The sequence below is a fragment of the Phodopus roborovskii genome, unplaced genomic scaffold (assembly GCF_943737965.1).
Source record: "Phodopus roborovskii unplaced genomic scaffold, PHOROB, whole genome shotgun sequence".
NCBI classification, from domain to species: domain Eukaryota; kingdom Metazoa; phylum Chordata; class Mammalia; order Rodentia; family Cricetidae; genus Phodopus; species Phodopus roborovskii.
In genome coordinates, this window is record NW_026126525.1 from 25,419,575 (window position 1) to 25,435,522 (window position 15,948).

At 43.0% G+C, this 15,948-nt stretch overlaps 1 protein-coding gene across 4 annotated transcripts in view; it reads right to left on the bottom strand.

Annotated features, from left to right (window-relative positions):
- Cracd (capping protein inhibiting regulator of actin dynamics) overlaps positions 1-15,948 on the bottom strand; it is a 108,878-nt gene that overhangs the window by 26,353 nt on the left and 66,577 nt on the right. For 3 of the 4 annotated variants that reach the window (XM_051198291.1, XM_051198287.1, XM_051198286.1), the window contains exon 3: positions 1,195-1,330. The exons of the other annotated variant lie outside the window; for it this stretch is intronic. In XM_051198291.1, coding sequence (XP_051054248.1) covers positions 1,195-1,314 — 120 coding nt within the window. In that variant the 5' untranslated portion in view covers positions 1,315-1,330. The remainder of the gene's footprint in view (positions 1-1,194; positions 1,331-15,948) is intronic. 4 annotated transcript variants of the gene reach the window in all.

The following is a 15,948-nucleotide window of genomic DNA, read 5'->3' on the forward strand; positions in this document are numbered from 1 at the left end:
CACAGCCTGCAGGAACAGAGAGGAGGAGTCTGGCTAGGAAGTGCTGGGATTTGCAAGTCAGGCTGGGCAGGCTGTCTGGGAGGAATGTGGCCTTAGCCAGTGGTGGCTGTAGGCATCAGGATCTAGGCAAGCATGGGTGTGGTTCCAGGGTATTGATTACTTCCTGGTTTATCCTATATCACTTTCCATTGCCTGTATGAACACAGGTCATAAAATATACAGCCTGTGCTCAGTAGAAACAAGACCGTGTGAAAAGAGTAGGAAAGTTACCTTAGAGTATAAGGCTTCTTTGTACCAATCATTTCTCAGGTCACAATTGCTTTTTTCCTTGCTTTTTTCTTCTTGGTTTTTGAGACAGGTTTTTCTGTGTTGCCCTGGTTGTCCTGAAACTAGCTCCTTAGACCAGGCTAGCCTTGAACCACAGAGTTCTTTGGGATCAAAGGCGTGCACCACCACGCCCAGCTCTGGTCGCTCATTTTCTTATCATCCATTCACTGTTGTAGATTTACAGTCAGATGGGACTCAGCAGCTCGGAGCCCTCTGTTCAAAGTCTACAAAGTCCCCAAACACTCCCATCTCAGAGAAATGCTTGCCTTGGCATTGCTTCCTGGTGAGGGAAATGCTTCCAGGCAAAGGGACAACCCTATATAATGAGACTCCTTAGTCATTGTTCCTTTTACTTTTCCTGGGCCCACTGCTTTAACCACATTTAATACAGTACTTACTGTTTTACTACATTTTCATTGTTAGGGAGCTGAGTCAACATTTGGTAAGAAAACTGCCCCCACAGCAGGTTGAAAGGGAGTTGGCAAGGTTCTTCCTAAGACAGGGTGACTGGAAGCTTCATTTATAGGCACAATAGTCTTGAGACTCACACGATAGAAGGTGCACATTGACGGCAGCTCGGGTAACTTAATGGTTAGGAGCTCTTTCCCCCACTTGCGAGCCCAATAGCTTGTCTTAGGAACTTGTTCTCATGTTCAGTCACACAGGAAATCAACAACTGGAGCGGGGAGGTGAGAAGGCAAGCAGGGTGGGTGGGCATAGCAGTGTTGAGTGTGCCTCTCACAGGAAACTGAGTGATCCCAGGACTCAAGCTTCTCCCCTGCACCCCGCACCCCACGGACCAACCCTCCCGAGGGTGGGGTGGGGCTCCTCTGGCACTGAGCTTCCAGTTGTCTCAAGCTGTCTTACCTGAAGAGTTTTGACTTTGCCCAGGATGTTGTCCTGTGACATTGCTTGAACTGTCTGCTCATTTTCTGCTCCCCCATCAGGGATAAAAATACTGTCATGGGAGAACGCCCGCACTCCCATAGAAAAGTTGAAGGACCTGGAATGCAAACCACGGGCTTCATTTTATTAGGATGATAGATGTCTTCTCCAGATTCAGTTTTCTGTTTTTCCTGACTCAAAGGATTTCTGCCCACATCTCTTATCTTATTCAGAAAGTCCTTCAACATCATGCCTTCCTGCAGAGGGTCAGACAGGGAGCAGAGGAGATGACAGGGAATGTGGCTCTCTCACAATCTCTCTCAGAACTTTGAGGGAGGTATTTATTTGTAGAGCCAATGGCCCTGCCCAGTTATTAACAGGAGGACCTGCGTGGGTGGATGAATTGTCCCTATCAAGTTTGTTCTGGAAAATCTTGCCAACCAGTATTGATGAAGTGACACACAGCTCTACAAGAGGTAAGGGTTTCTTTCCCATCCAATCAGACTGCAGTGCTGACGCAGAGCAAGGCTATGGAAGAAGGGACTATCAATACTTGAGGAATACAACCAAGGGCAATATGTTGAGAAATCCATGTTGGAGCCATTTTGATGCATTTTGAGAATACGGAACATGATATAGATTCATAGTTCATAGGAAACTGCTATGGTTTAATTGTGGCTTGAATTCAAGGCTCCAAGTGTTGGAAGCTTGGTCCTCAGTAGTAATGTTAGGGAGTAATAAAACCTTCAAGGGGGGGTGGTCACTGTAGGCACTGTCCTCAGAAGGAATTGTTGCAATTCTCATTAGACCACAGTTCTCCTGAATGAGTAAGAAGAGTAGACCCAGCCATTCTCCGTACCCTGGTGACTCTGCCCAGGTGACATATAATGTAAGAAGCAGCCTCTTTATCTATCCTGCTGTGATGCTATCCACATTGACATAATGTAACCAGGAGACCATGACCAGAGCCTGTACCATGCTGTTTGGATTTTCAGCCTCCCCAACTGAGCCAAACAAACTTTTCTGTATGTACTCAGGTATTTTGTTACAGTAATGGACCACGGGGCCGGATGTAGTTCAGTCAGTAGAGGCTCAAGTAGAGTCAGCACGAAGCCCATGCTTACTCTTTAGCATCAAAAAATCAGAAAGTAGACACCGTGCAGCTGTAGGGCTGCACCTGAAAGATGTCTGAGCATCTACCTGATGAGAGGAACAAACAGTGGGAAACTCAGGAGAAGGAAGCCCCAGTAGATAGCCATTCCTTACTCGGCCTGATATAGCAGCTTGCCCTTCCTATGGCAAGGTGACACAAGCAGGTCTCAAGGCCAAGGGAGCATCACTGTTCCTCCCTCCCAAGAGGAGAGCCTTGATGGGAGGCTTCCCCGAGGCCAAGCACAGAAAAGCACAGGGCAAAGGCACCCTCTACTGGCTCCTCCACATTGCACCCCAGCTGGACTGTCTAGATGGAGTTGGGAAGACTGATTCAATTATGGCATTTACGTACAAAACTGCAATTAGTATGTTAAGGAAGACCTGAGGTTTGGGGACAAAAGACTTGGGTGAGAGCCTGCGTGACCTTAGGTGTGAACAAGCAGCTGTGCAACCTCTAGTGTAATGAAGCCTGACCAGAGAGTGTTAATTTCATCATCTTGTTTAGTCCTTGATACTCTCATCTTATTAGATGGGGCAGGGGCGGTGAGGGGGCAGATAAGTACCACATCTAAAGTCATCCAAGTTGAAGCAGTAGAGTAACTGATTGAATGCAACCCTATGCCAGCCAGTTGACATATCTTAGAGGCAGTTTTAGCGTATGGTCACCCAAGAAAGACAGAGAGTGTGGAAGAGGAAGAAAGAAGGCACATGCCAGGAAGGCTGGTGTGTCAAAAGGCTGAAGATACAAAGTAGCTGCAATAACAGTTCTGAGTTTGGGAGAATTACAGGCCTCTGTAGGGCAGCATCTTGATTTGTGAATGAGGATGCATTCTTGTTTTTGCAAGCATGAAGGGAAATGAAGTCTATCACCATCTCCAATCCTAAGAAATACTGATGCTATTCACACAGGTTAAAAAATAAACTTCTAGTCTCATCCAATGACATCATGAAAAATGTTTTCATACCATGGGGTTTAACCTTTCCATGTTTCTGTCTTAAATTCATACTTCTAGCTACAATTCAGATACAAGAACACTAATTCGTTTCTATATAGCCTACAAAAATCTTTGTTTAAATCACTCTTTAGTGTGCATTTGTGCAGGCGCATGAGTGTACACATGCATGCAGAGGGTGGAAATCAGCCTTCATTGTTCCCCAGAAGTCATTTACCTTGTTTTTAGGGACAGGGTCTCTCACTGGGACCCACAGCTTGTCCATTAGGTGAGGCTGGTTGGATAACACACTTAGGGATCCCCCTGTCTCCCCACTGATGTCATCACAAGTGTTTACCTCTAAGCATGGCTTTGCACATGACTGCTGAGTCCCAAACGCAAGTCTTCATGCACGCATGGCAGGCACTTTACTGACTGAGCCATCTCCCTAGCCTGTCTACATGGTGCTTTTGCAAACAGTTGCGTATTTACACAGGCTCTCAAATATTCAACAGATATGTATGTGCCCACACACAATTCCATGTTTGATGCTTAGTAAATGTTAACTAATTTCTTACAGTTGTATGTGCAGAGCATAACAAGGCCAAGCTAAATTCCATTCCGTATGCCATGTTCATCTTAACCAAGTCATAAGTACTTAGCATGTGTGTTCATGTTATTTTGGGTGTGTAGGTTAAGAACTGGCACTTGCTTGCCCTACCGTGTTGGCCCCAGGTTTGATGTCCAAACATCCCTGCCTTTAGATGATTATATTAAACAGATAAAAAGAATAAAAATACTAGTTGTAAAAATTATAACAATTATAAGAAGTACAGTGTTATTAGTGATTCTAGCTAAATACATTAAGACACGTGTGTGTGCGCGTGCGTGCACATGTGTAGCTAAATACAGTAAGACACAATGTGTGTATATGTGTTTGTGTGTGTGTATGTGAGTACATGCGTGCACCTCTTTACTATAACATCTAAATCCTCCTGCTGTAATATTTAAAATTTATGTGTAGGAACTGGTATAATGCCGGCTTTTCAGATGGGAAACTGGGTATGATGGCACATGTCGGTAAGCCCAGAACTAAGAAGACAGGGGCAGAAGGACTGCCATAGTTATGAGTTGGGGCTACACACTGCAACTCTGCCTCAAAAACACAGCAACAAGAAACATAAAACTCCACAACAATTAAACAAAACCACAAAACAGAAATAAGCCCATGCCTATTCTGGCTTATGATTTTTAAGTTTTAATATCTAATTTGTTTTTCAGCTGTTTTTCCCCCAAGATGGCTTTTCTTTGCGTTTCTACATAAATTCAATCCTATCCTCCCATATTCTCTTCCTCCCCCTTCTCTCATCTCTGTCTGTCTGCTATGTTCCTGCAATTACTTTCACAATTTGGTTAGATCTACAGACATGTCTAGGGCTGATGTCTTTATAATACTTTATCTGCTAATCTAGAACATGTTAAGATAATCTTTTGCTTGTTTTAGTACTTTTTTGAGTGTAGGTCCTGAACATATTCTGATAGATTTATTTCTAAATATCTGGTGGGTTTGACTTTTTCATAAAAAATCTTTATTTACTGTTTTCTCACTGGTGGGATATAAGATAAGATTGTTTTTTAAAATACTGGCCTTATAAACAGAGACTTCATTTTGGTTGTTTAATAACTATAATAATATGATCCCTGAGTCGCAGAATTTCCTATCCAAAATGCAATTAGGTTCTCTACCACAAAACATCATTTTTACCTCAAACTTTTCTTCTATACTTGATTTTCCCTTTCCATACTGAGTTGGCTAAATTCTATCGTTGACTAAAGTCGGTCAACTAAAGTCAGTGGTGATGGTGGGTGTTGTGATGCTCCAAACCCAAGGAGAAAACACTATTTTAAAAGGTCTGCTATTGACCAGAATTTTGATGATATGCTTATATGGCTGTTTCTTTGAAAACAAAAATCACCTGATTTTTCCTTTCAGAAGATTAAAATATTGCATGTCATTTTCTTTTTTGGCAGTTTTACTTTGGCAGGGGCAGGTATGAACTTTCTCGGGTTTGGAGGATCGACTGAAGTGCTTCATGTCTTTCATGGGCTCAGCCCCTATTTTTTCACATTGTCTCCAGACATTTGCCCTCTCATATCTCTTCAAAGGGCCAGCATGAGCCACTTGGCTTTTGTTCTCTTTTCTGTATCTATCATCTTTTCATACTAAGCTATGTCTGCTGGGACTTGACCCAGACCTTCCTGATGAGCTCAATTAGAGCCCACTTTCCCTGACATTGTCTAATGTGCTAGTAAAGCAGTTTGTTGAAGTTCTTAACTTTGGGATTATTTTTAATCTCAAATCACTTATTTTTAATAGATCCCAATTTCCCAACAAGATTCTCTGCCATGTCAACTATTTTCTTGAATGGGCCAACGGCAGCAATTTAAACACATCTGAGACTCCAGGATCTTAGCCCCTTCGGCTCTCCTGCTTTCTTGTTTCCCCTGTAGTCTGTTTCTGAGATGCCTGGGAACATTTATTGAATTCTTCACACTACGAATGGAAACGTTAATAGTATGAGTTCCCTCCTTCTAGAAAGGACTCAGTGGTTCCCCTGCAGGCAGCAAACAGCAAGTGAGGAGGATTCCTCAAGCCAACCACACAGTGGTCCATGCTGACCGGCAACCTCTACAAGGCTCGGACTTACTCATCTTCGATTTGTCCTCACTACAAGTTATAGTCTCTGGGAAGGGTTATCAATAATACTTCAAAAGGAAACCCGGTGCTTAGACTCGGCTTCATTCTTCTGAGTTTCTTTTCTCTTACAGATCTTTTTCTTTCTTTCTGTTGTAACTTCTACATTCTTCTAAAAAATCGGTTTATTTAAAATTTTCATGTTTTGATAATAATCTTTCTCTCCCGAGTCATCCCAGATCTTCCCCACTGGACCAACTCCGTCTGTCTTCTCCACCCACTGTCAACCACAACTGCCCACCCAGGAAAACAAAACCAAAAGTAACAAAACAAAAACCCCTAAGACAAAAATTATGAAACCGTACCACAGGAAACATGGAATCCATTTTGTGTTAGCCAACTGCTCCTGAGCATGAGGCCTTCCATAGAGTATGGTAGACAGATTCAGTGGCACTCCATTGGAGAAAATGCATTTCCCCTCTCACAGCAGGCACCAATTGCAAATAGCGTATTGGGGGGGGGGGGATTGTGTCTACTTCCCTGTCTCCATGCAGGGATTTTGTCTGTCTGAGTTCATGTGCACATCCGGCCTGTTGGGTTTGGAAGACAGTGTCTACTTGGAGTTATCTACCAGCATGAGGTTCTTACTGTCCTCGTCTATCCTCTTCTTCATAGATTCCCATCTTTGAGAGAAGGTGTTTGATACAGATTCCCATTTAGAGGTCTTAATTCCAAAGTTAGAGGTCTTAATCTCTCAAATTCTGGCTACGATCCCAGCCTCAAACTCCAATTTTTGTGTTTCCAGCCCCGGGACTTTTCCAAGAGCTCTGCTGATTTCTGTCAGCCACCTGCATTTTTTGGCCTCTTGCCCTAAACCAAAAGGCCACTAATGACCACAGGACAGAAAAATTATGTACAGAAGATTGGGCTCAGCTCTGGGTTTCTTTCTATCTAGAAGATAAGTGCTCAAGACTGTCTCTCTGTAAGGAGATTCTTTAAGCAGATCTGATTTCATTACCCTATCTGTATTTCTAGGTGTTCCTCCCAAAGGCACCAATGGTGATATCACAATATACTTTATCACAGAAGTAAATGAAGGAAAAAAAATATATATATATATATATATATGTATACACACACACACACATATATAATATATATATAGTCTTGCATCAGAACTTTGTGTTGATATAGCCATTGCTCTGTAGTCCTGGCCCTTGGAAAGATCAGGAGTTCGAGGTCATCCTTGGCTATAGAGCAAGTTCAAGCACAGCCTGTTATATATGGCCATTACCCTTAAGGAGATCAAACACATTTATGCCCCTTTTCTTGTTAAATTTAGTTTTTGTTTTGTTTTTAGAACCCTGAGATGAAATAGTAGAGGAGGATGGTGATTGATTGATTGGTTTCATGAATGAATACTCTCTTGTAAGTCACTTCCTCTAAATACTCAGCTGTTTGCATAATAATATTCAGTCTTTACTAATATCAAGTCAACTTGGGCTCCAAACACCTCTGCCAGGTAGATGGCTTCCTTTTCTCTAAAGATGAGGCTGAGACAAAGGCTACAAAAATATTACCCAAAGTTTCAGCATTTGAGGCAGGCTGGAGTGGTAACCAAAGAGCCTGCACAGGGGAAGAGCTCAGCTTGAATTGTGTTCTAGGACAGAGAGCTTGGTGGAGCCATTGTCCTTAACCAGCTGGAGACTTCAAATTACATGATTAGGAGTGGAGGGGAAATTTGCCACAAATTGTACCTTAGCAGAGTTCATCTGGACCTCTTTATTCTTGACATTTAAAGGTCTTTCACGATTGATTGCGAAGTAGGCCAGCTTGTTTCTTCTGTTTTCTTTGCTGTGGAGGAGGGAGGCAGGAGGGCTTCTGTGGCTTTGCTACAGCTTTCTTTTAGATGCCCCCTGTTTTGGAGGGCCACACCTCTGCTCAGACAGGAGGAAGAGCTTGGTGTGTGAAGCCTTTTTACTGATGCTGGAGAACCAGAGCATCGTCTGAACAACAAGAGATGTATAATAAACCACACCCATGCCCTGCAGCACTGTGCATAAAATCACTGCCATTTTAATTTCAACAAGATCTGAAGTTGAGTCCAAGCACATGTGGGAAAAGCAAAAAGTTCTCGAAAGAGAAGAGGGACCACTTGGGAAGCTCAGACATTCTTGGTCTGTGAGGGAGTTTTCATTAAGACCAGTGAGAATCATGGCCATGGCTTTTAAAGGCCAAAGAGATGGCTACTTTAAGCCTAGTAGGACCATGCAACAGGAGTTTCTGGGGTTCTAGCTAGCAGTCAGCACTCTAAAATGACAAAAGGAGGGTGTCCAGGACATCAGAATATCATGTCTCTATTTCTGTCCTGGCTGTATGTTGTTGTTGTTGTTACTATTACCGGCAGAGAGGCTGAACCTCCAAACGTTGTGGCTTCCTAAGCACCAGGACCAGCTTTTGGTCTTAGCTTCCACCTTTTGCTGACCCCATACTTACCTTCTCAAAAGCACTGACAGCAAGAACACGAGGCTCCCCTGGCTCTACACATTGCCTTTCTTTCCCTCTTATGTAACTGTTATCCAATAACTTTGCCATAAAGAAAAGAAACATCTTTAATAACTGTCTAACCCTCTCTTCAAGCCATGCAATGGATCCAGCTATTTGCTTATCTCTGCAAACTCAGTAGTAATGAAGTCAAGCTTGACGTTTTTATAAAACTCTGTTCTCCCCACTTTTTCCGGGACCGGCACTGTTTTTTTCCAAGGGAGGTCAGATCCAGGCTAAGATTGTCATGACTGACATGTCCAAAGACCCCTCAAAAGTCACTACAGAGCTCAAGAGTATGACTGGAAATCTAGAGTTCCCAGGCCTATTCCAAGCCTCCCACATTTCTCTACAGAGACAATGCAGAAAGGGAGGTTGATAACCCAGGCCCCTGATCAGCTCTAACAAGTTACTGACCTCATAGAACCACCAGACAATATCACAGTCCCATTCTTCTTCCATTATTGGTTCACTATATATCATTTATATTTTTTTTAGCTATTCACCCATCCATGGAGATTTGGGCTGCTTCTACTTGTTGGCTGTTTTGAATAATACTGCATTGAAAAGCAATATTCTAAGGATCAGTGTAGACAGGTGAGGTGGTACACATCGTTGAGCCCAGTATTTGGAAAGCAGAAGCAGGTGGATCTCTGAGAGTTCAAGGCCAGCCTGGTCTACAAAGTGAGCTCCAGGCCAACCAGAATTGTACAGTGAGATCCTGTCTCAAACAAAACAAAACAAAACAAATGTAGCATCATGACTCAAACTATGGGCAGACCCAAAACAGGAACATGTAGACCAAAAGCTCCTTCTTCACCCTAAAGACTTGATGTCACCTCCATGTACACTCCTAAATCAAAGTCACCATCTGGAAGGTTAGAAGTTCTATGGAGGAGGGAGAGGAGGAGAAAGTGGGTGAAGAGGGAGGAAGAAACTGAAGAGAAGATGGCCTTAACATTGGCCTAACATCATTTAAGATTTGGAGCAGATCTGCTCCAAGGGTTCCAGCTCTGTCATCCCATCTGGGAGGTTCAAACCCTATGAGAGCACCCCAGGACCCATTAACTACCAGCCAGCAGCTTTGGATGGGCAGAGTCAATTCTGAGGTAAGGTGTATTGTATTGGCAGAGTTAATTCTGGAGTGGGGTTGGGGGTCCTATTTCTCTACATCCTAGAACATTGAAACCTCTGGCCTGTGATGGTTATGGATTTGTAAGGACAGGAGGAAGGAGACACTGGCATTTCTCCTCTCACACTTCATGTGCTCATTTGAAGGAATTAACTCCAGGAGGAGGCTACTTCAGAGCAAATTATCAGTTTGGCCCCCTTCTGTCAGAACACAGAACAAAGTACACAGCTGCTCTGACAGTCTCACCTCTGTGCTCAGAGATCTCAGGCAGCATGGCTGATGCCTGGCTCAATTGCTGTACTCTGCTCTAATGCATAGATTAGATTATTACGCTAAGAATCTCATAATCAACTGTATAAGGATCAAACATTTTAACCTCTGTCCAGGTGAAGGGTGTGCTGTCACTGTTACAGTTGATTTTGAAGCCATTTCCAATTACTTCCCTGGACCGCTTCAGAGGATGGTGCTGGCATGATGCTATGTTGCTGCTGCCAGGGTAGCCAGTGGGGTCACAGAGTACGTGTTCTTGGTCACAGGAGAAGATATGTAGATGTGGGGCTCACAAAATGAAAAGGAGGAATCATTGAAGGCGGCTGTTGGGCTAAGAGGTGTATGATGTCCCTGTGCCTGGGTTTTACCTCCAATCTATTGTGATGTGATTGACATCTGTAAAGACCTTCAACCCAAGCCAACTGTGCTTTCTTCTAAACTCTGCATTAATTGTGAACAGTCTATTTGCCAGCTCAGAAAACAGCAGTGCTTCCCTTTTGCCAAAATTCTACTGAACAAAGATGCATGTTTCCCCAGCATGCCAGGATGGGATGGGGCAATTACTCTAGCTCTGGAAAGTAGAACATAGTAGCGTAGGACTCAGTGCTTTGGACCAGTGTGCTGTATGCATGTCTGTGCAATACACGAATGCATTGTGCCCAAGGAGGCCACAAGAGGGTGTTGGATACCTTGGAGTTATGGATGCCTGTGGATGCTAGGAACTGAATCTGGGTCCTCTGGAAGAGCAACCAATCCTCCTAACTGCTGGGTGGTCATCTTTAGCCTCTGTCTAGACCTCAAGGACATTGCTGAACTCACCATGTCTTCCATACTTTCCATGACATCTCGTGATATACATTTAGTGACAGCTGACACTGTAGCTATGCCTTCTTAGAACTAAAATCACCCTACCTGACAGCTTTCCAGCTATTGCTCGAAACACTGGGGACATTCCAAGACCCACTGACAACACCCTGGAGTTGCTGTTTACAGAGGGAAATTCTCCCATCTGAAAAATGACGGTTCTCTGCAGCTGCACAATGAGTGATGCTCCAGGCCAGCACACTTCCCACCCCCTGCTTCTTATCCTTTGTCCTTTTCTTTCTTCTTTTTATTTTTATTTTTTGTTTTGGACAAGCATCATGTAATTTGGGACCATAGATATTGGGTAATTACTATAGCAATGACTTCAGGCATAAGGAAATATAATTACAGTCCAATTTCAGCTTGTTTCCATGACAACAGGGCAATTGCAATTGATCAGCAGTTTTCTTTCTAAACAGATCCATGACTCTCATTTAAATGAAATGCTAATGAGCAATTAAATATCCTCATCAAACAAACTACTACAGTTGTTGGAAAAGACTGGAACCAGACTCTATAAGGTATGGATGGCATCTTTGACATGCATCCTGGATTCTGAGATCCTGTAAAAATATATGGTGCTCAACAGACCATAGAGGACCAATTGCCTGTCAGTTACAACAGAGACAGGGAATGTCACACATATTCCAGGGAACAGAAGACATCCTGAAATCTTAAAACAAACAGTCTAAAGGTGGGAGCTAGAGGGTTGTCTAACTGTCCCTGTAACACACAAGGAATCCTCCAGCATGCCTCTCAAGCTCTGGACTCCTCAGGCATCCCCGCTGCCTATCTTACTTCTTAGTTGCCCCAGTGGAAATCCCTTTTTCCCTATCATGTGAATCAATTTCCTCTGGGTTTGTGCTCTGGAAATACAACACCAGTCATCAGCACCATCATCTCTATCTCTTGTGGCATTACTGTGTGTTTATAAAGCGCCTTACAATAGATAGTGCCGTATCGTGTGTGCATTTGACCTTATGGTAATACTGGGAGACAACATGTTACTTTAGCAGATCCAGGTCACCCAGCTCAGGAGTGACAACCCCTGCACTCACAAGACGACCCCACCTCCTCACCTTCCCTCAGAACTCTACACTGATTCACCAACACACTTTTCCCTAGACTTATGCAACCCAGGTCAACTTCTAGCCAGTTTTGAATTTCCATTCAATGGGTTTCTTGTTTTGTTTTTTAAACTTCTCTATTCCCTGATTGATTTAGCCACAAATCCCTATGGGTAGAGGATAAATGGTCAAGTATAATTGATCTTCCTTCCTTCCTTCCTTCCTTCCAAGAAGTATCCTAATTCTTCACCTATTTTTTTTTAAAAGCTTTTTTGACCTTTTACCGAATTATAAAAGATCTTTGCCTGCCTCCAATAGGAGGATCTTATCAGAGCTATTGTTTGCATGTGTTTTCCTTCATTCTGTGAAATTTTTGCATTTCTTGAATGGATACACAGAAGCCCTAACCCTGTGTCTTATAACATGGATCAACTTTTCTCACAAGTCTAATAGATTTTAATGAGTATTAGGACTTTTTTTTTTTTTTTTTGGATAGGATCTTTCTTTGTGGCTCAGGTTGGCCTGCTTCAATCTTTTAAACAAGCAAGATATTTAAGATATTTGTCTGTGGTTTTGTTGGCTTGCTTGTGACATCTTTACCTGTTTGTGGTGTAAAGTTATTTTTTCCCCTTTTTGCCATCTTTCTGATAGAATCTCACTGTGTAACCTAAGCTGCTCTTGCTCTCACAGTCCTCTCCCCCAGGTCCCTTGGATGCTGGGATTTTAGGTGTGCCCCACCATACCCAGCTTGCCACATTCATTCTGGCATCAAAGTTTCTGCTTCTGCAGCTACCTTGGCTGGTTCACACCCCTCAGCCATTCCAAGTCCTGCCTGGTGTTAGGGGTCATCTCAGGCCTCTCATTCCTGGACTCTTTCTTGACCATTCAGATTCTGACCTGAGTTCACTGTGTCTGGAGAACCTTTAGATTATAACTGACACTTAGGAGTGCTGCAGTTGGCTATGTTAGCACAGGCATCAATGATCCAGGAAGAAATACCTGTAGCAGAGCAAGTGGAGAGGCAGAGTCTCCTTCAGCAGCAGGAAGCAGGCTGACAACTGAGCCCAGAGACCCAAGACCAGCAGGACACCATGGCCCTGTAATACTGCAGTCTCCTGAAAGGTGGGGTAGTGGGCATTTAAGAATTCACTGCCTACTGCTTGCAGTTGCTCCAGAATTTACCAGTGCTGTGACCGTGGGAATACCACTCAAGCCTTAGCTTTTTCACCTGTAAACTGCAGATGATAATAAGAATCTTAGGGAGTTGTGTGACATGAGTTCATCTGTGCAAAACACATGAATGCTATTGTTGAGTAGTCACTTTAATTAATGCCACTGGATATTCTCTATGAGAAAAGAGTCTGTGACCAAAGGAAATCCTGCTACATGGCATTCCCTTTTCTTAGAAACTCACTTGGTGCATAACACATTAAAAACCCTATAAAGTCCTAAGTAAAATTCTAAATATATGTGTATACCAAACACATTCATCAGGATGGTTCTTCCCCTCTTTTTACCTGTAACACTCATCCCTTCCACTTTTGGAGACAGGGTATTACTCTGTAGCCCTGGTTGGTCTGGTACTCACAAAGTAGCTTAGGCTAGCCTTGAATTCACAGCATTCCCGCTGCCTCAGCCTTTCAAATGCTGATGTGGAAGATTTATTTAACCGACTTTGGGAAATGTATTATCAGTTGTATTTAATTAACAAAGAAAATGCTATTAAATTGTTAAAAAAAAAAAAAATCACAGTTTCACTTTCCCAGAGGCATGTATAATGTAAAAACCCCAGCCAAGGAGCCATGAAACCCTGAGCTACAGAAACTGCAGAGTGTCCTGAAAGCCCCAAGGAACGGTCGACTTCAGGTGGAGGTGAAGATCAATGAGCTAGTCTTAGCCACTGAGACATTTCTAGAAGTACAGATTCTTGGGAGTCTCATTTGTTAAAAATTTGACAATTTTAGTGACTAAATTCCACCCTCCTGGGCAATGCCTGGGGACACAGATTCAGCCTTCCAGGATTTTAGGGTAAGGCTAGTATTAAGGAAACTCCCTCAACACTGGACTGATTTCACTGGACTGAACTTAGCCCCTTTAAACCTATAACCAGATCATGTCCACTGAAGTGTGTCTGTGAGGACTTTCTATTAACTATTTCTGAAGTTTTTTTTTTTTTTTTTTTTTTTTTTCTTTTCTATCCTATTCTTTTCCCAAGGCATAGCCTTGGCTGTCCTGGACTGGCTGTGTAGGAATAGGCTGGCCTTGAACACACAGAGATTCACCTGCCTCTGTCTCCTGAGTGGTGGGATTAAAGGTGTTCACTACCACGCCCAGCTTCATTTCTAACTCTTCTTTCTCTTGTCTTTCATTTCTTTGTTTTATTTTTTTGTTTTTGTTTTTTGAGATAGGGTTTTTCTATGTAACAACCCTAGCTGTCCTGGAACTAGCTCTGTAGCCCAGGCTGGCCCCAAACTCACAGAGATCCACCTGCCTCTGCCTCCTGAGTGCTGGAATTAAAGGTGTGCACCACCACCACCCAGTTCATTTCTAAATCTTTATGAAGGGTGCAGCAGTAAACTGAAAACAATTTTAGGAAGCCATCTTTTTCAATTTTTTCCCCATTTGTAAATAGGGCAAAGGAGCAGAACTTGAACTACACTGCAAGGCTTTCATGTAATATATCCAGGAAGAAAAGGGAAATTTTTTGTTGTTTTGAGACAGGTCTCACTGTGAGTGCTCTGTTTGCATGTACACCTTTATGCCAGAAGAGGGCATCCGGTCCCACTACAGATGGTTGTGAGCCATCATGTGGTTGCTGGGAATTGAACTCAGGACCTCTGGAGGAGCAGCCAGCGCTCTTAACTCCTGAGCCATCTACACAGCTCCCTTATATTACAATTTTAAAGACAGACACTAAAAATCCTTAGTCCAAACATACTTTTAGCTTCTTTAATTAAAAGGCAAGTATTTTTTATTTACATAAACAAACATGTAATTAAAATATGTCCCATACTGTTGGATGGTGGTGGCTCACTCTTTTAATCCCAGCATTGGGAGGCAGAGGCAGGCAGATCTCTGTGAGTTTGAAGCCAGCCTGGTCTACAGAGTGAATTCTAGGACAGCCAGGGCTACACAGAGAAACCTTGTCTTGAAAAACAAAACAAAACTAAACAAAAAAATATGATGATGGGGGATGTCATTCTGTATATATGTTTATCTTATTGGTTGTTGAATAAAACACTGTGGCCAATAGAGGCAGGGAGAAAGGAGGAACTAGGAGACAAGGAGAATTCTGGGAAAGGCATGTAGAGAAAGCCCTCCAGAAAGAGTCGACTGTAGACCACAAAGGAGTAGCAGGTCTGGACCCTTCTCCAGTAAGATAAGACCACGCGGAAATACACAGATTTATAGAAATGGGTTAATAATTAAGACAGAGCTAGCCAATAAGAAGCCCTAGTCATCGGCCAACAGTTTTATAATTAATGTAGCATCTGTGTGTTCATTTGGGGCTGAGAAGAGTGGCGGGACCTGGAGGGACAAAAAGAGAACCTCCAGCAACAAAAGAGTGGGGGGGCCTCTGAACAAAAGTCAAAAATAAGAACGGATGACATTACCTAAACAGTAATGGAGCTCATTTGCCTAATGTACAATTTCCCAAGATTTCTTAAAGCCTTCAGGGAAACCCTCAAGAGGTAAATGGAATACAGAGGTTAAATAATCAGAAGAGAACATGTGAGAGTCCAGAGCAATCCAACAGGACATAGGGGACCAGCAAAGCCACAACCTACTGCAAACATTATGTGTGTTTTCAGAGGACCCTCTGTCTGAATAGGGAGTCTGTGGACCTCAGTGAGTCTTGGTCCCACTTCAGTAGTTTTGTGCTTCATTCTGCTGTGAGGTGAAAAAGATCCACATTCATGTCTCACATGAGAAACTGAAGTGAAATCAGGATTGACCCCCACCGGACAACAGTTAACTTTATGGCAGTGCCCACAGGACACTTACTGCTACTTACTGCTTTCTATCTATGCTTGCCTTCTAGCTAAGGCCTTCCCTTCCTCAGAGTTTTGTTACTCTCAA